At 40.5% G+C, this 19,180-nt stretch overlaps 1 protein-coding gene across 1 annotated transcript; it reads left to right on the forward strand.

Annotated features, from left to right (window-relative positions):
* Positions 1–98: 98 nt before the first annotated feature.
* On the forward strand, positions 99–18,189 carry nlk1 (nemo-like kinase, type 1). Its single transcript, XM_067615697.1, has 12 exons — positions 99–446; positions 1,330–1,752; positions 3,869–3,998; positions 4,130–4,185; positions 4,599–4,705; positions 5,448–5,533; positions 6,893–7,102; positions 7,892–7,993; positions 9,902–9,988; positions 10,111–10,309; positions 11,560–11,653; positions 11,961–18,189. The coding sequence occupies exons 2-12, from the start codon at positions 1,445–1,447 to the stop codon at positions 12,007–12,009; spliced, it is 1,428 nt and encodes a 475-aa protein (XP_067471798.1). The 5' UTR covers positions 99–446; positions 1,330–1,444; the 3' UTR covers positions 12,010–18,189.
* The last annotated feature ends 991 nt before the right edge of the window (positions 18,190–19,180 follow it).

Genomic DNA, 19,180 nt, shown 5'->3' on the forward strand with positions numbered 1-19,180 from the left:
AAGTAAAGTACAAGTACCTCAAAATTGTACTTGAGTACAGTACTTAGTTACTTTCCAGCGCTGCTGGTTTATCTGAAGTTACAGTTATGGTTGTTTACAGCTTCACCCTCCCCCACCGGCTCCACCAGCTCCTCCTACTCGATAAGCTAGCCAGCTAGCTGTAGCTGCCGCTGTGAAGACGACCAGAAACCCGGTTGGTTTTTTTTCCAACACTGAACATTAAGGCTCTGCTGGATGAGACTTCACCTCAGAAAACACAAGAAACGGTCTTCACAGGACGCTTCTGCGCTGGATATCACGTCGCAATGGCCAGCTAGCGAGCAGGCAGAAGCTAGCTGAGGCTAGCTCCAGGAGCTCCGGCGAACAGCATCTATAACTCGGCTTTTTTGCCCTTTTCAAGACGCGTTTTCGAGCCATGCCATCTTTGCTTTAACCGAGCTTGGATTGTAAGTTGTTTAAATTAAGTTATAAGGGGGACGTTCGCTTTTTTAAAATATGTAGGTCACTGTATCCGGCCGGTGATGGTTATGTGGGTCAGACATCAGCTGGTTAGCACGATAGCTAGCTGGTTAGCACGATAGCTAGCTGGTTAGCACGGCAGCAAACGGGAAGACAATAACGCTGATGCACATGTTTATGCTGATGATGTTCACTCTGCAGCTTGTGTGGTTAAACATTTCGTTTTTAAACATTTTTAAATAATCTTTAAACCGACTATTTATAGCTAGCCGGATACTGTTAGCGAAGTTAGCTTTACTAACCAGCTAAGTGCAGCCTGCTACAAACAAAGGTAACTTAGCTCGCTGATTGTTTCATTAAAATATCAGTTAATAGTGAAAAATATGGTGATCCTGTGATTATTTTCCTAAAGCTAATGTCTTGTTTCGTTCGACCTGAAGTCCCAAACCCAAATATGTTCAGTTTCTGTCATGTATGGCGAGGAAAAGCATCAAAGCATCACATTTGAGAGGCTCAAAAATGCCTCAAACAATTAGTCGATTATCAAAATAGTTGCAGATTAATTTTCTGTTGATCCATTAATCGCTGCTGCTCTACTTTCAACTGCACATGTAAAACAGAGACAGCAATAAAAATGTGGTTTGGTGGTGAAAGTGTTTTTTAGCTGTTGCGACACATCCAGGAGCTGTTGGTGATTTAATCTGCTTTAACCGAGCTGCTTCAGACTTGCACCGTGTTTACATCTCGGCTGAATAATAACCCAGCCTCGGCCTGGCTGCGGTGGCAACACGGCAGCTTTGCCTTTCTTCATCTTGGCTTGTTTACATCACACATCATGCTCAGCAGAGTCTCCCCTGTTTGCACGCACAGGAAACTAGCGGGTCATGCTGAGAGAAGAGCGGTGTTTCCTCCGCGCCTAGCCGGGCAGCAGCAGCTTGGTGCGGCCCAGACGAAGTGGCCTGTATCGGGGTTTGGTGATCGGAGGATGGCATTTCACGGCGCAGGCCGGCAGACGGTGTGTGGCGACTTGTTTCCGGGCTCCGAGTTGGGCCACAAGTATTTCTGTGTCAACTCCTCCTGCGGAGCCCCCTCCACGGGCCTCAGCGCCACACCGTGCCTGACCGGACCCACTGCCCCGGCCGGGACACCCCGACACCCGACAGCTCTCGGAGGGAGCACCGGCGGCGGAGCTGCGGTGCCTCAGCCTTACAGCAACCCGGCCAGCGAGGTGCCCAGCCCTGCAGAGATGGAGCCGGACCGCCCCATCGGTTATGGCGCATTTGGTGTTGTCTGGTAAGAAAAGATTACTAAGGTACCCACTGTGCCTGCAAATTATATATATTTATTTTAGTTTAAAGTACAAAATGTGCAAAACAGTTCATTAATTACTATTTGAACAGGCTGTATATACTGTATATTACCACTTACTGTGTACAGACAGGTGACAAATTAAAGGAAAAACCCGAATTAATCAGTGGAGAAACATAAAGAATGCAGATGCTTTCACACAGGTACACTGCATGGTTCAATTAAGCAATTAACATCCAATCTGTGGCTTTTATAAAAATACTGATCAGGCTCAGTTGATTCTGACTTTGTATCAAGACGGCATGAAGAAAATATCTAAGTGAGTCTGAAAGAGGGTTCATTGTTGGGGCACGAATGGCAGCTCAACTGTGTCTCAATGGGAACAGTGACTGAAGTGACATCTGCGTTTAGATCTATGGGGAAGACGTCAGTGAATAGGGTTGGAAATTATGGTTGATAGCACACATTTGATGATTGTGATGCTCATGTATTAGTGCGATATATATATATATATATATATATATATATATATATATATATATATATATATATATATAAATATATATAAGGAAAAGCAGAGGAGCAACTCTTCCTCAGGTGACTGAGAATGTCAACGCAGGACGTGATCAGACTGTGTCAGCAAGAACAGTCCGTCAACAATTACACAGAGAGGGATATTATAGCAGGGCTGCAGCGCATAAACCCCTCATTACGAAGATGAACGCACATCTGAGAGTTCAGTGGTGCAAAAACCCACAGGTACTGGTCTGTAGAGAGGTGGGGGGAAAAGTGATATGGTCAGATGAGTCATCCCTCACCATATTCTCGACAAGTGGGTGAGTGCATGTGTGGCGTACATCAACAGAACCTGGTCCAGGTCTGAATGTTTGACCCCTACAGTGAGGGGGGTTTGTGATGCTCTTGGGGACATTTTGCTGGCATGGTCTGGGTCCACTTGTCCCCTCAGAGGGAAGAATCACAGCTAATCAATAGAAAGTTGTTCTGAGTGATCATCTTCATCCTATGATTCTGTTAACAGTTTCGCCTGTACATAGATGTTCCTTTCTGAAGATTGTTGTGTTTCGTGTGACTCCGTCGAGAGCCACAAACAGTCAGATTCCTTTTATGCGTAAATATGATTCTAATTCTAAGGACTCCGACATACTCTGCGTGTTTGAGCCATTAATAATACGTACCGTGCGTTCCGGCTAATCTTTTAGCACATAGTGTTTTGAGGAATGTCTGCTGTTTTCCCACCTTCCAGGCAGCCGAAGCTTTTCCTTTTTATTTCCATAGAGACGTAAAAAAACCCATCTTGAGACAAGTCATCCATCACAGATCACGTCTGCTCGTACTTAAAGGATTGTTCACAATTTTTCAAGTGTCCAAATGAACTCTGAAACATGATGATTCCTCCTCTTCATACCATCAGAAGATCCCTCTCTGTGTGTTTCCCTGTTGAGCTGCGGTGGAAGAACAGTAACAAAAAGACATTTAAGACTCCTGACTGTTCGTTTAAGACACTTAAAAACATGTGAACTCGTCCTTTAAGTTGTGTTATCGTTCTTTTCAAATCAATCTGCACTTTCAACAAGGGCCGCCGCTAATCATTATTTTCTTAGTTATTTTATAAAACATCAGGAAATAGTGAAAATGTGTTGATCTTGTGATATTTCCCCCACAGTCCAACGTCTTGTTTAGTTCGACCAGCAGCCTCAAACCCAAAGACATTCAGATTTATATCATGTATGATGAGGACAAACATCAAATCATCACATTTGAGAAGCTGAAACCAGCAAATAGATTATAGAAATAGTTAGCAGATTAATTTTCTGTTGATTGATTGAATTGTTGCAGCTCTACTTTCACCAAACATATAAATATGACGGCAACCAAATGGAGGTTTGCTCTCATCAATTAACAAACTCAACAACAAGTTTTACTGCTTTCAAGACTTATTACCAATAATATTAAACATACATAAGTTGTAGTAAACGGGCTAAATGATGCACAGTTAGCCTGCTAGCCTGTACCGTCACAGGAAAACGACTGTTTCTAAATCTGTGTCACTAAACTGTCTGTGACTGTCGTTTCCTGGCAGGTCGGTTACGGATCCACGTGACGGTCGAAAGGTGGCTTTGAAGAAGATGCCTAATGTCTTCCAGAACCTGGTCTCCTGTAAGAGGGTCTTCAGAGAGCTGAGGATGCTGTGCTTCTTCAAACATGACAATGTAATGAGCAGACAGGAGGAAGGAGGGAGGGGGGGGGGGGTTCGGGGGGGGGTTTGATGTGATGTGGGATCAAAACAGGACCGAGGACTAATTCTCTTCTCTGTTTCTGGTGTTGTTCTCCTTTCATGCAGGTGTTGTCAGCTCTGGATATTTTACAGCCTCCACAGATCGATTGCTTTGAGGAAATGTATCCTTTGTCCATAAAAAGAAAATGTTCATTTGTTTTAATATTCTCACCGTACAGACAGCATACCTCCACACTTATCACATACATTTACTTCCTCACGCCTTCTGTCCCAGTTTCTCTTCATTAATTGTCCCTGTTATGTCCTCCTTTTTATTCCCTTAATATAGCTGCTCCTCTCTGGTCTAAATTCAGCTCCTCACTGCAGATGTGAGACCGGCCACTGGTGAATATCCAGTGACATGATGATGTTTTAATAACACTTGTTGTTAAGCAACTGTGTCCTTTTCTCAACAACTAAAAAACGAGCCCTGCGCTCGGCGCTGCAGCAGCGTGTTGATGTAGGCGGAGGTCAGTCCGTGTGTGTGTGTGTGTGTGTGTGTGAGCGTTTTCCTTGACAGCAAACCGCCCCGCAGCTACGTGATAACAGAACTGATGCAGAGCGACCTCCACAAAGTGATCGTGTCTCCTCAGCCTCTCACCACCGACCACATCAAGGTCTTCCTCTATCAGATCCTCCGAGGTGAGCCGCCGCCGCCGCCGCCGCCGCTCTACAGCTGCAGAGCTAGAACAGCGTTTGTGTTTCTGTAGTTATTAAAATATATTCTTATTATAAGACTTTGTGTTTAGGTTTCACCTCATGGTGCAGAGCTGTTTGCTTGGTGGAGTCTGACTGTTGTTATGGCCAAATTTTAAATTAATCATTCATAACTTTTTATAATAATAATAATAATATCCATGATACTCCGGCGTCGCTCCGAAGCTGAAATAATAATAATAATAATATACATAATATTGCAGTCGCAGCTCCAGCCTGATATGTTTTTGGACACCATTGTGGTTAAATTATTTAAGGAAGTTATTACAGTTTCTTGCTAAGGCTGAGAAATATACATCAACATGTGTATCGTGCAAGATTTGCTTGCCGTGTTAAATGTTTAGGATTGTTTCTGGACGGCGAGAGACGGGAGCGCCGCAGTTTTGTGTTACATCATTTATAATTCAAGTAACTTGCTTTATCTGTTTCTATATTTCCCTATAACGTACTCTGATTTTGCAGTGAACATGAGTGTGTGGTTAAAATGTTTTTATCATAGAAAAATCTCCTTCATATTCGACTATTGATCGTCAACATCAATCGATTAGGGGAAAGTGCTTAAATTTTGCATCCATTACTGCAGCAGTTTCCTGTTTATATGTTCAGCTGGAGGTTAATGTGCAGGACAGAGAGGAGAAATGTGATTGTTGTTGTTTCTGTCGCTCAGGTTTGAAGTACCTGCACTCTGCTGGGATTCTGCACAGAGACATCAAACCTGGAAACCTGCTGGTCAACAGCAACTGCCTGCTGAAGGTAAACCTCCGACATGTCTGCTGTGTTTTAAACAAACAACGGTCTCTTCAGAAACTGAGATCATACTGAGAGAAATGCCTCCCGGTATGTTTCCAGCCCTGAAGCTTTGCTGGCAGAGATGATTATCAGATGCATAAAGTAACGAGCTGTCAGATATTTAGGTTAAGGACGTGTTTTAACCCCAAAAGAGTCTGTTAATTAAATCAAGTGAAGAAGAATATCTGCACACGACTCGTTCACAGATGTGATGCACTGCAGCAAATATTAATCTGCAGGTCAATCTGCATTTATCACTTGGAGAAAACGTGAACATTTTTATAATTTTGACATTTTTTAGACCTTTTTAGAGTCCTTGTTTACATCATCAGATGTTTTGTTTTGTCTGACCAACAGTCCAGAACACAAAGATATTCAGTTTATTATGATATGAAAGACAATAACAGCAAATCATCTGGTTGTGGAGGCTCCAACTACAAGATTTAGGACATTTTTGCTTTGGAAACTTGCTTATACAATTATACAATACAATCAATCGAATATCAATATAGTTGTTTGATTTTCTTTTGATCGACTCATCAGTTAGTAGCAGCTGTACAGTGTCGTGGTGGTTCAGAAGGATTATTGTCATTTTCCCAGTAAAGGCTTCCCCTTCTGAAGTCTTAAAATGCTCAAAGCAACAATTATTCCCTTTAAGGACACATATTCTGCACATTTCCAGCTCTGTATTTATATATATTTATATATTTCCAGTTAAAAACTCCTTATTTATCTTCTACTGGTCCTTTATGCAGCCCCTCAGTTCAGCCTCTGTCTGAAACAGGCCGTTTTAGCTCCTGTCTCTTTAAGGCCCGCCTCCTGATGAGCCCAGTCTGTTCTGATTGGTCAGCTTCAGGAAGCTTCCTCCGGCTCCGGAGGCTACGTAAACAAACTATAGTAGCAGGATTTCACTTCTTTTTCTCCTTCTTTACTCCAAATGTCAACTTCTCAAATCCATCCGTACATGTTGGAGCTGAACAACACATGGAAACACCTTAGCAACCACCTTAGCAACCAAGGCTACAGAACAGACAGCTGTTTATGAGCATGTGTGCAAGGTAGAAAAAAACAGTCCCAAACGAAGCGTTCAGAGCAGGTTAAAGCCCTGAGTTTTGACTTGCAGGCAGCGTTTCTACATATGTTCACCTCAAGTTTTGGAACTTTGACCACGTTTAACATCCGACATCAGAACAGGATATAAATAAATTTTAAAAAAATCAGAAAAGAGAGTATGTTTCTTTAATTTGCACCAAGAGAAACCAACAGTGGGTTTGAAAAATGCCTTCAACATTGTTTCCCCTCCTCCTGCTCCTCTCTGGTTAGATTTGTGATTTCGGCTTGGCGCGAGTGGAGGAGCCGGACCCGTCGCGTCACATGACCCAGGAGGTGGTGACGCAGTACTACCGAGCGCCCGAGGTGCTGATGGGCTGCCGGCACTACGGCTCAGCCATCGACGTCTGGTCAGTAGGCTGCATCTTCGCAGAGCTGCTGGGACGACGCATCCTCTTCCAGGCTCAGAGCCCCATTCAGCAGGTGAGAGCAGGCGACGCTTTACCGGACAGGAAGTCCTGAACAGGAAGTCCTGAACATCCGTCCGTTTATTATCTGACTGTCTGAGCAACGTGTTGCTGTGGAGAACAGCTCAGCGACGTACCCTTTATAATTAAAGTTTACTGTATAAAGCACCATGTAATGTTTGGAATATGCAGGTTTGTGTACAGTTATTGTCATTATTGATTAATCTGCTGATTATTTTTCTATTTCTATTGATAAATTTAATCATTTTGTCTATAAAATGTCAGAAAATGGTGAGCAATGCTAAATAGTTGCCAACTATTAAATTAATCTCCAACTATTCTGATAATCTATTCATCACTTTGAGTCATTTATAAAGAAAAAAAGTCAGAATTCTCTGATTCCAGCTTCTCAAGTGTGAATGTTTTCTGGTTTCTTTAGTCTCTCTGACAGCAAACTGAACGTCTTTGGGTTGTAGATTGTTGGTGGAGACAAAACGAGACATTTGAAGACGTCATCCTGAGCTTTGGGAAACAGTCGTGGACAATTTTCACCATTTTCTGGATCAAACAACTAATCGATAATGAAAATAATCAAAACAAATATTCAGTTTATTGTCATATAAAACAAACAAAAGCATCAAATACTCACATTTGAGAAGCTGTAAGTTAAATGACTAAACAATTAACCCATTATCAAAACAGTCGCAGATTAATGGACTGATCGTTGTCTGTTTTACCAGGATATAGCCTCCGTACAGCAGCTCCTTCTCTAAACATGCTTCTTCTTCTCTTCTTCTGGTTCCAGCTGGATCTGATCACAGACCTGCTGGGAACTCCTCCTCTGTCGGCGCTGTCGTCGGCCTGCGAAGGAGCCAGAGCCCACATCCTGAGGGGGCCGCACAAACCAGTACGTGACTGTGTGGTCCGTCCACACTGACTCCTCCAACAACACACTGGTTTATCTTCTGAAACATTCTCCCACAGAGTCCTAACTCTCTGCTGCTGTAACATTAGTCAGGTTTCCAACTGGATTTAGAGCAAATTTTAACCGAATTTCCAGAAAATTGTTTAAGAAAATTCAAATCATCGCTTGTTTCCCGTCGTGTGAACATCAGCAGATAAACTCCAGTTGGTGCCGTTAAACCGTCGCAGAAGAAGAAACGAGATCATTAAAAGAGAGACAGTCAAAGCTCAAACGATGGAAAACGTGATGGAAATATGACGTTTCTGTTAGTTTCATGTATTGATGTGAGGAAGGTTACAGTCTCCTCATCATCATCATCATCGCTCCACACAGATCTGATGTTTTCAGCTCTTCAGTCACATGATTCACATATGTCGGCGTTTAATCGCCGAATAACTTTTCGCGTGTTTTGCAGGTTGTTGGACTCATGATTGACTGTTTAAAGAAAAAAAGGATCAAAATCGATGCAGCAGAACCAGAAATATCATCTTTTTATGGCTTTTTTTTTAAGGTTTTATACTATTTACACATGGAACAGCTGGAAACACACTGAGGTTACAGTGGGCGGGGGCCGAGGGGGGGGGGGTATTAAAGGGATATTAAATGGTAATTACAAACCACTGACATTTTGCTGCTTACAGAACAGGAAGTCCTCCGTTTAACACTAAAAACCAAAAGCACACATACAACAAAACAAAGGATGCAATTAGTTTAAGCTTTATATGCTGTGATGTAAACATGGATGCTGACACTAAACAGACCAAATGAGATTATAATCAGCTTTTTTAACCTATAAGTGGAGGAAACAGAATGCAGTGACGTGTGTCGGTTTGAAGTCTTTCTGCTGCCTCCTTTTATTCAGTCTGGAAAACACACACAGGTCTTCTGGCGCCGTCGTCTGCATCAGCAGTTCCTGATATTGATCAGGCCCTTCCCCAAGGTGATCGAATAACAGATCAAGGAGGGTGTCGACAGAACCTGCAGTAGTTAAATATCAACACGTGGACATAGCGAAATATTGAAAAACGCACCTTCAGCCTTCCATCATGCTTTCAGTCTGTTGCTGTTTAATTTATTCACAACTTCTAATAAGTCAAACATATCTCTAAGAAATCATGACTTTTATATAAAAAAAACAAACATAAAGCTCTGAATACCTGCACGACATTTCCAGGAAGGAGAAAGACACATTTTTCGGGGCAAACTTTAGGACGAGCTCTGGTCATATCTGTGTCTCAGCCTTGTTATTGATCCTACAGTCTCTGGACTCTTCTGGAGGGACGAACATCATTCTTTAAAAAGATCTTCCTCATGTGATGATGATGATGATGATGATGAGATCTGGTGACTGTGAAGGTCATAACATAAGATTCACATCTTTTAATACTCATCAAACCGTCCTGGAAGAGACCACTCCCATCAGGACAGACATGTTTCATCATAGGATGAAGCTGATCACTCACAACAACTTTGTATTGATTAGCAGTGAATCTTCCCTCTAAGGGGACAAAACATCCTGAATGATGAACACTGGAGTAATCCTATCCCGGTGAAGCTGGTTATTTAACAACGAAGACAACAACTCCCATGATCCTTTGCTACTTCACACCGTCATCACACTCCGTCTTTTGTTATTGTTTTGATTGAGACCCCTAGCGGCTGAAATTACATATTGTGTGTTTAAACATGAATGTACATTTTAAACTTCACAGGAAAATAATCATCATAAGTCATAACTATAAATAAAAACAAATACAGGATGTGTGTTGTTGTTGTTGTTGTTGTTTACTGCTGACTAACCTCTGTAAGATGTGTTGCATTAACCTGCTGCTCGTGTTTTCTGGTCGTCAGCCGTCGCTGTCGGTGCTCTACATGCTGTCTGACGGAGCCACACACGAGGCGGTGCACCTGCTCTGTCGGATGCTGGTCTTTGATCCGGTGAGTCCGGACGACACAAACAAACAGATGCTGCGTTTCTGTCGGTGTGAATCAAGTTCTGTCGATGTCTGACGAGGGTGTAAATACGTACGTACTAACAGCTCGGTGTGTTTCACGTGCAGGCGAAGAGGATCTCCGGCAGCGACGCTCTCTCCCACCCATACCTGGATGAAGGGCGTCTGCGCTACCACACCTGCATGTGTCAGTGCTGCTACTCCGTTCCCAGCGGCCGAGTTTACACCCGGGACTTTGAGCCGGTAGCCGAGCGGCCGTTCAGCCACAGCTACGAGAACAGCCTGCTGTCTGTGTGGCAGGGGAAAGGTAGGACGCCGTCTGATGGAGGGACGCTACCTCCATATTGATCACCTGTTTTTTAATTTCCTGTTGATATCACCGTCTGTAGTTGATACACTTAAAAAGTCTCAGTCCTGATGGGTTGACCCAGCCTGCTGCACACTCACAGGTGGGAATATTTATGAGGAGGTCATGTGACCCGACAGCAGCACATGATGCACAGATATCAGATTAAAGAGATGTTCACTAGTTTACAACAAGCTGTAACTGATTGATTATATAAATATATAATATTTTAGTGTCTCAGTCGACACCTCAGACTGATGACCTACATATAATACCTTCTTATCTGCTAACATACTAAACGACTTTACATTATTAATTTGCTTCTTTCTTCAACACAATGACAAATATCATTCATGTCTCCACCCGGTTACCACAGTTACAGTCAAATCAAGCGCACCTGCAGAGAACAGCTACATGTTTAACCTGTAAGACTCAGTTTATACTCCGTCATAAGACTTCAGTTATAAAATCCAAACGCACCACAGAGCGTCTCTGCTGATTGGCTGCTGACGGCGCCGGTCGGTGGAGACGCTGGAACGCGTCTGAATTTAACTCTCAGAGCCGAGAGCGTCAGAGTCAGAGCAGGAAACAGTCGCTCTGTGTCTCGCTGTCCTCCGTCTCTGTTTAAGTCATTTAGAGACAAGAATCTGTAACAGTTTATGGCCTGTCTCGCTGCGTTACTGTGTAGTGACGGAGTGAAAACAAGGCAGCGACTCGACTGACAGAATGAAAGTAGATTCTTTATCGACTGATGCAGCCTTAATGTTTTAGAACTAAACTGACTTGTCAAGTTGGTTTTATGTGACATCAGACATCACCTGCATGTTGATGCTGTGATAAATATATATTTTTAGGGCTGCTGCTAACAATTATTTTCATTATCTGCTGATTATTTTCTTAATCATTTAGTCAAGAAAATATCAAAAAACAGTAAAAAAAAAAAAAACAAAGTACACGAACAAGTCGATGTCATAAAACTTAATTTGTTGTTTGACAAACCGTCTCAAACTAAACTGAAAAAAGCAGCCAAGTTTCACATTTCAGAACCGAAAACAATCAAAAGATTTATTTATTTTTCTTGGAAAAAAAGAGACTGAAACGATGAATCAATGATCAAAATAGATGTGGGCCTCAGTTCCTGCTGGTTTCTGTATGTATGTCTACTGGTATACTGGTGTCTGACGTCTTTTCCTTTTCTGTCCCGACATCAGAGTTAATCCATCGCTTCATCACGGAGCACCAGCAGGGCAAACGAGTGCCGCTGTGCATCAACCCTCAGAGTGCTGCCTTCAAGACCTTCATCAGGTAAGAGAGGAAGAGTCTGAGCTGATAATCAGGCTGTTTCAGTCTGTTACCCAAAGCAGCTTTAATCTGTATGTTTTTATAATACGTTATGTGTTGGTTGTGGCTCGTAGTGATGAACCTACAGAGAATTATCTAGCGCCTCCTGCAGGTCAAAACTCAAAGCTCATCTCACAGAAAAAAATATCACCATTTTGTCTGTTTTCCCTGAACGTCTTTCCTCTCTCAGGTTTTTCTTACTTAAACCAATCAGCTTGAGACTTTCACTCCTCTTGAGTTTCATCATCTTTGCGTCTGTTTGCGTCTTCAGGTCCACCGCGTGGCACTCCTCCAAGGTGTCCAGGAAGGAGGAGAGATGAACGGTTCTCCTCTCTCCGCCTCGAGGAGCAACAGCAGTTTTGAGAAAGGATTTCATCGGCCGTCTGAAAATACCGAAGAGATTAGGTCATTTTTTAAATTTTTGTTTTTGTTTTGTTTTTGTTTGGATCATCCGGCGAGATGCGGAGGGGAAACAACGCATCCGACCTCCTTCTGAAAACCCTCATCGTTTTTATTTTTCTCTCCTCCACAAGTGAAATCCTACAAGTTTCCCGAATATCAAAACTACCGCTTAACTCTTGAAAAGACCCAAACGGCTGATGCTCAAGGCGTTTTCGGTGCTGATTTAAAAAAAACACAAAAAAACCACAAAAAAAACCAACAAAATGCTGCTGAAGTGCTTGAGGAGGAAACTTTAGGAAGAGGAACTGAACTCGGTACTAGATTGGATTTTCCATCTATGTTAGTAGAGACATTTAAGGAATAATGGTTTTAATTGTTTGGTAGAATTGTTGCTTAGTTGATTTTTGAAGTCATTCCAGCCCTGTGCAATATGGTTTAATTTTAAAAAAAAAGCGGTGAACACACCGGGGGAACACAACACACTGAGCGTGCTCTCTTTGCCAACCGGTTTCTCAACAGCTTCATCATTAACCGCCAAACACCGCCAAGGTTTTCCTCTTTGTTTTTAGATGCATTTGAACACATCACTCACTGTGTTTCCGTCGCTCGGTGTCTCGCACGCCGAACGTGGCGACAATAATGCAATTTATCAGATGTAGCAGGTTTCAACGTTCCATATACAGTTGATGTTGTTGTTGTTTTTTTTTTTTCTTCTCCTGGCTTCTTTAACCTCGTGGTGAGTGAGTTTAAAAAATGTCAGATCCCGGATCAGTGTTGTTTTGACCACTCTAACCTCTTTTCAGAAAAATCACATTCAGCAGGAGAGAATGCTGGGAAATAAGAGAGAGAGAGAGTTTAATGGGTCGTGTCTAGATGATAACCTTTAGATTTGGACGTCAACCACCTCACTCCTCATGCCTGAAACCTAACCGACCTAACCAATGAAGGCAACGAGTACTAGCCAACCAGAGGCAGGGAGTAAGTAAGGCGGGTCTTCCCAGACTACCATCTAGACACGACCAGTTTAACCAGTAAAGAAAGCCGTCATTCACAAAACTTTTTTTTTTTTGAAATTTGACAGGAAATGTCAGCGTTCAAGTCGTCATGAAATGGTGTTCAGCAGAGCGAAAGATGCCAAAACCACAAATATTTGGCAGCTTTTTCTTCCCGTTTCAAACACATCTCGTGTTCTCGCCCCAAAAAACAATTCCCCGAGTGTTTTTATTTTCCTGCTGACCTCCTCGGCCTCGACTTTTTTGTCCCACCAGCGGAGAGAGAAAGAGGAAGTGACGGTGTTTTTTTTTTTTTTTTTTTTTTTAAATTTCTTAATTTATTGAGTGTTTGTTGAAGAGTGTGTGTGTGTGTCTCCACCTAATGATTTGTGTTGAAAGCGAGCCCTCTGTGCGTCCGTGGCGGTCTTGGTTACCTCAAACCCTGGAGGAGGGTCAAAAAAAAAAAAAAACCGAACTGAAGGCTGAGGACTCCGGGGGTGCACGCGGGACATGTGCATATCTATAAACTGAAACCCTCCCGTAACGTACTGCAACTTTAACGTCATTCCTCCAGATTCATTGACTTCTTTTACCTCGTGCTCGCTCCTCGTCTCTCACCCCCCCGCAGCTCAGAATCAGCGTGAGGGGTTTGAGAGAACGGGATGTTGTCGGTGAAATGCTGCTGTTTTTTTTTTTGTTTTTGTTTTTTGGTTTATTTGTCTGTTACTTTTCTTTGGTTTGTTGTTTTGGTTCCTGTTCAGTTTAAGGCTCAGGTGTCCAATTTGTAGACTATGAACTGTATAAACCTACATACATATATATATAAATAAGGATGCATCAGTATTGATCTTGGTTTGGATCATCAGGACGATGACTCAGCTAAAATCAGTAAACAACAGAGTCCGAATCGACACGTCAAGAGTGTCGACTCTCTGTGGCGGCAAACTGGCAGATAAAGTCAAACATTTTAATGCTGTAGTCAAGCTAATTAGCATCATTTACACTTAGTAAAATGTTAAGTGACCACACTGGTGGCTTCGCATGTTTTACGCCTTAACTACAAACTTTACAGTTTACCTAACCATCCTGGAAGCAAGAGACTTGAAACTTCCTGCAGATTGATGATCCTTTAAACTAGAAACTATGGCTGCAACTAGACATTATTTTTTATAATTGATTTACTAATTTTGTCTAAAAAAACAACAACAACAAAAAAACACTCAAGTTAAAATCGTAAGCCTCCTGTTGTCTGTGGACAACATCCACAGATGCTATAAATTTTAATAAAACTCAAAATTCAATGAAAGTAGTGATCATTACTTTTACTTGCAAAGTGCGTGGTATTGAACCATCCATGTGATTTTCAGGCAATTAGATGAAAGAAATCCATATTTCTGATATAAAAACATATGAAAACGGGTCAAATTTGACCCGAGGACAACAGGAAGGTTAAAATAGTTCATTTTGTGGGACTAAAAACCCAAAGAGCTTCAGTTAATGACCAGCAAATAAACACATTTGGAACCAGAGAATTTTTGCCATTTTTTATTTAAAAATGACCATAAAACAATTGATGATTGATTGATAATTGTTTCAGCTTCACTGTCAGCGTCTTTTATTTTGTCAAAGCCAGAAACTGTTGGAAAATTTTCTCGGCTGTGGTGCGTTCAAGCAACCTGACGCGCCGGATGGTTTGTTCCTCACAGGACGCCATTAGGTCCCAACTACTGTTGGTTAACTTGAACTGAAGAGATGGATTCTTGTGAATCCAGCTGCTTCGCATTGGTAAACATTCAAGAACACTCAATTTGTCCCTGATTGTAATTCATATAAGTGCTACAATTGATGATTGTTAATCTTCTGTCCATCGAGTAATTGTCTCGGCTTCACTGTCAGCATCTTTATTTTATGGTGCGTTCAAGCAACCTGACGCACCGGATGGTTTGTTACACAGAACCATCCAAGAAGTCGTCCATGGAAACTGTTTGGAAAAGGGAAGGCAGGTGATTGGATGAAGCATCTCTCACCTGAACCACCGCCGTTAGTTCCTCACAGGACGCTGATTGGTCCGAACCGATGTTGGTTAACTTGAACCCTGACGAGATGGATTCTTGTGAATCCAGCTGCCTCGCATGGTAAACATTCAAGGACACTCAATTTGTCCCTGATTGTAAGTTGTATAAAAATGCTACAATTATGTTTTTAGAAAATCAACATAAGACTCAGAGCAGTAGGCGAACATTGATGTTAAATTAATGTGTTGTGTAATTCTCACCTGGTAGACAGGTGTGTAGGAAAATGAAATCATGCAAAATGCAGAAGTCTGCACACTGTCAGCAGTAAGCGGATCAAAAATGCAACATTACAGTCAGATCATAGGCAGTGTGTTCAGTCTCTGGGACGTCACTTTCACTCTCTTTGGCATAAAAAAACAAACATTTGAAGTGAGAATTTGCTTTTGTTTGTTTTTATTAGAAATGTTCAGCATTTTTTCTGAAATCACAAAACATCTGCAGCAAGTTTACAGTCTCTGACGATACCGTCTGTTACGATGTGTTCCAGCTCATCGACGTGTTTTCAGAGGTTTTGTTTTGTCAGGTCAACCATCTAAAACATGTCATGTTTGACACCGAAAATATTTAAATCATGACATTTTTGCTGCAACCAGCTAAATTATTTCTGCTTAAGAAATACTAAGAAAAGATTCTCCAATTAATTTTCTGCAGCTCTAATGTTCTTAGAAATGAACAGCAGCCAACGAGGACGCAGGAGATCATCTTCAAAATAACTTGAAGCTGATGACTTACAGATTGTTACACATACAGATGTGTAGTTAATGCAGTGAAACATGTGAAACTGTCAGCTTGGTCCTTTTTTTTTAAACTGAGTTTGTTTAGCAGATCCCCCCTTTTGGCCCTTTTTGACTGCAGGAACTTTGCCAGGAACCTTTTTAGGATCTCAGGAACTTTTACAGTAAGAGTCGACCAGAGCCGACGGTGCCGGACACTGGCCACAGAAACACTCAAACATCAAGAAAAGTTTCTCATCATGTGCTAAAATCTGCCTCTAACCACCAAACCGCTGTTGCTTTTTAGTCCGCTTTTGGTTTATTTAGTTAAAATATTAACGAGGTTTTGGTGGAAGCTCAAACACACTGAAGGGACTTGTAGTTCCTGGTTGAGTTCCTGTGGCTGCTCAGTTCCTGGATCACGTGTTTGAAAGGTTGAGAAGCTGTGGTCAAAGTTTTGTTTTTTGTTTTGGTTTTTTTTTTTTGTTTGTTTGTTTGTTTTTTTTGTGCATCACCTGAACCTCCAGCAGGCGGGGCTGCGGAGCCGCCGGGCGTCACGAGGGGCCGTCCCTCCTCGCTGGTCCCTCCTCACAGTTTCCTGATTCTTAACCCCTGAAACCTCAGCTCCTCTTCTACAGGAACACACAGCGAGTCTCTGTGAGCACGGAGACTGTCGGAGTACCTGACTTGTATATCTGCATGTGTATATTTATTATCCCATGGAGAGCATTTGAGTTTGAATGCTGTGCAATGGTTGAGTTTGTCAACAATGACACAAACGTACATTTTGTGGTAATTTTATTTAATTCATCTTAGGAAGTGATTTTATTAGAGTTTTGTTTTTGTTTGTTGTGATCTAATTAGATTTTTTACAAAGCCCCAGCGGCGGGAAAACGATTCAATTAGAGCTGCAACTAAACGAGCATCTTCACTGTCGATTAATCGTTTGGTCTATAAAATGTCAGAAAATTGTTCTGACGTGTTCTCAGAGTCCAAGCTGATGTCTACAAATGTCTTGTTTTGTCCAGATAACAGTCCAAAGATATTCAGTATAATGTCGTAGAAAACTAGGAAATATACACACATTTTTGCCATTTTTTGCTTAAGAGAATTAAAACGTATCAAAATTGTTGCTGATTTAATTTTCTGCCAGTCGACTAATTAATTAATCGACTAACCGTTGCAGCTCTGATTTTGATAAATTGTTCCCTGAAAGTACAAAAACTGAGAAGCCGACAGAAGGAAACGAATTCCTGCACTGATCAGTTTATATGTTACATTTATGGAGGTTTTAAAGTGGCAATGTTTTGTTTTTTTTTAAATATAAATGAAATGTTGTTACTTGAGATAAACTTACTGGTGTAATTTGTGTCCTCAAATTACAAAAAAAAAAGATTAATTATTTAATTAGTTCCCTCGTACATTGACCTCACATTCCCACTATAGTTCCTGGATTTAAAGTTTTGATCTTGGAGATTTTTTGGCACATTTAATCAACACAACGTTATGTAATATTTTTTTCACATCGCAGGATGAAAGTGCATCGTTAACCTGCAGAAATTATTAATTTGAGGGTCTGAAATGTGAAACTAGGACCCAGCAACTAAATATTTTCAAAACCGATTAATATTTTTAATCAGAAAATCATGAAAAATGAGTTTTCCAGAGTCCAAGTTGATGTTTTCTAAGGTCTTATTTTGTTTAACCAACAGTTCAAAATGCAAATATATTCAGTTTACGATGATATAAAACAAAGAAAAGCAGAAAATCATCACATTGAAGAAGCTAAAACCAGAAAAATGTTTAATTTGAGGCACAAATTTACTAATTTAGGGAACAATTTATCACAGCTTCTCCCCTCTGGACTTTCTTCTTTTCTTTCTTTTTGTTTCTGTTGTTGTGTTTAGTAGAGGTCCTTCCAGGTTAGGAACAGTTTTTAAACTCGATGGCCTGTGTTCGGTCCTTCCCTCCCCGGCGCTCCGCTCAGAGAAGAGCTGATGAGTGCGTTTAGAGCTCTCGTCTGTTCCGTTTTTTGCCAATAGACGTTGAAGTGGAGTCTGTGTGGAGCAGACAGACAGACGGCTGGTCATCTATAGAGATTAGACTCGTTTTCTTATATGAAAAGAAACTTGATGTGTTTATTATTATTATTATAAATATGAAACTAATGTTTTAAACTGATGTTTTGTCTTCGTTTTAGCAAAAAGTTTTGTTTGTTTTTTGACTTGTGTTCCCAACAAATACTTGAATTTCTTAAAAAAAAAATGTTTAGAGTTAAAGTAGTGAATGATAAATAAATAAATGGACACTGGATAATATTCATCATCACTCAGTTCTTTTCTTACCTGTTTTACTTGAAAATTCACATTTTTTGCTGCTTGAACATTTAGATTTTAAACTTTATTTGCAGCTGATTTGTGTCACTCAAAGTAGTTGAACAATTAACAAAAATACAAGTTTTAATCAATTTATCAATTGATAAATCTGTAATCCAGTAATAAAACTTAAGAAATGTAGAAATTAATGAATAAAATATGCAACTTTATGATTATAAAAGGATTTAAAAACAAATTTGTAGTTGAAAAAAGTGACTGAATTGTTGAAAATACATTTTAATATTATAATGAAGTGATTTGATGATACAACTCTTCATCGTATTTGCTTTCTTTTAGTAATTTGGTTTACGAGTCTGTAATTTTCTGTTAATTATATGGAAAGAACTATGAAATTTTCTTATTACAGATAAAATTTTAACTTATTTGGAATTACTTAAACTCAGTCATACATTTTTCTTTCTTTTATTTTTTATTGTAAATTTTGTTAAATTTACATAAATTTTACATTTTTGCTTGTTCAGCTGATGTGCACTGACCCTCTGGGTTATTTGCTCCAATTAAAACCGTCCTGTAATTACTTTTAAACTAAATGCCTTTTAAAGGAACCTTCCTCGAAATTAATAGTAAATTATTAGGAAAACACTGTATATGTCATAAGGTGAGACATTTTCCCTCTAAACTTCTCACATGCTTTCATTTTAATAAATGTTCGAATGATTCAATATTTCACCAAAAATTAAAGATTAGAGAAAAAGTCCAAAAACTGAAAACAGATTTAAACTTGAGTCAGAAAGGATTCAGATTATTGATTTTATTTTTTTTTTATACATTTGCAAAAAAAATTCTAAAAACATGTTTTCAGTTTGTCATTATGGGTTATTAAGTGTAGATTGTTGGACAAAAATAGCAATTTTATCAATTTAAAATTAAATCTACTACATAAAGTGTGCAAAAAGTGACGTCTGAATACTTT

This window comes from Thunnus thynnus, chromosome 17, assembly GCF_963924715.1.
Source record: "Thunnus thynnus chromosome 17, fThuThy2.1, whole genome shotgun sequence".
Lineage (NCBI taxonomy): Eukaryota > Metazoa > Chordata > Actinopteri > Scombriformes > Scombridae > Thunnus > Thunnus thynnus.

Bases quoted from the DNA above. Each gene is read 5' to 3' on its own strand.
- nlk1 (XM_067615697.1), top strand. From the start codon at position 1,445: ATGGCATTTCACGGCGCAGGCCGGCAGACGGTGTGTGGCGACTTGTTT. The intron at 1,753-3,868 runs GTAAGAAAAGAT...GTTTCCTGGCAG, and splicing joins GGCGCATTTGGTGTTGTCTG to GTCGGTTACGGATCCACGTG. The intron at 4,186-4,598 runs GTATCCTTTGTC...ACCGCCCCGCAG, and splicing joins ATCGATTGCTTTGAGGAAAT to CTACGTGATAACAGAACTGA.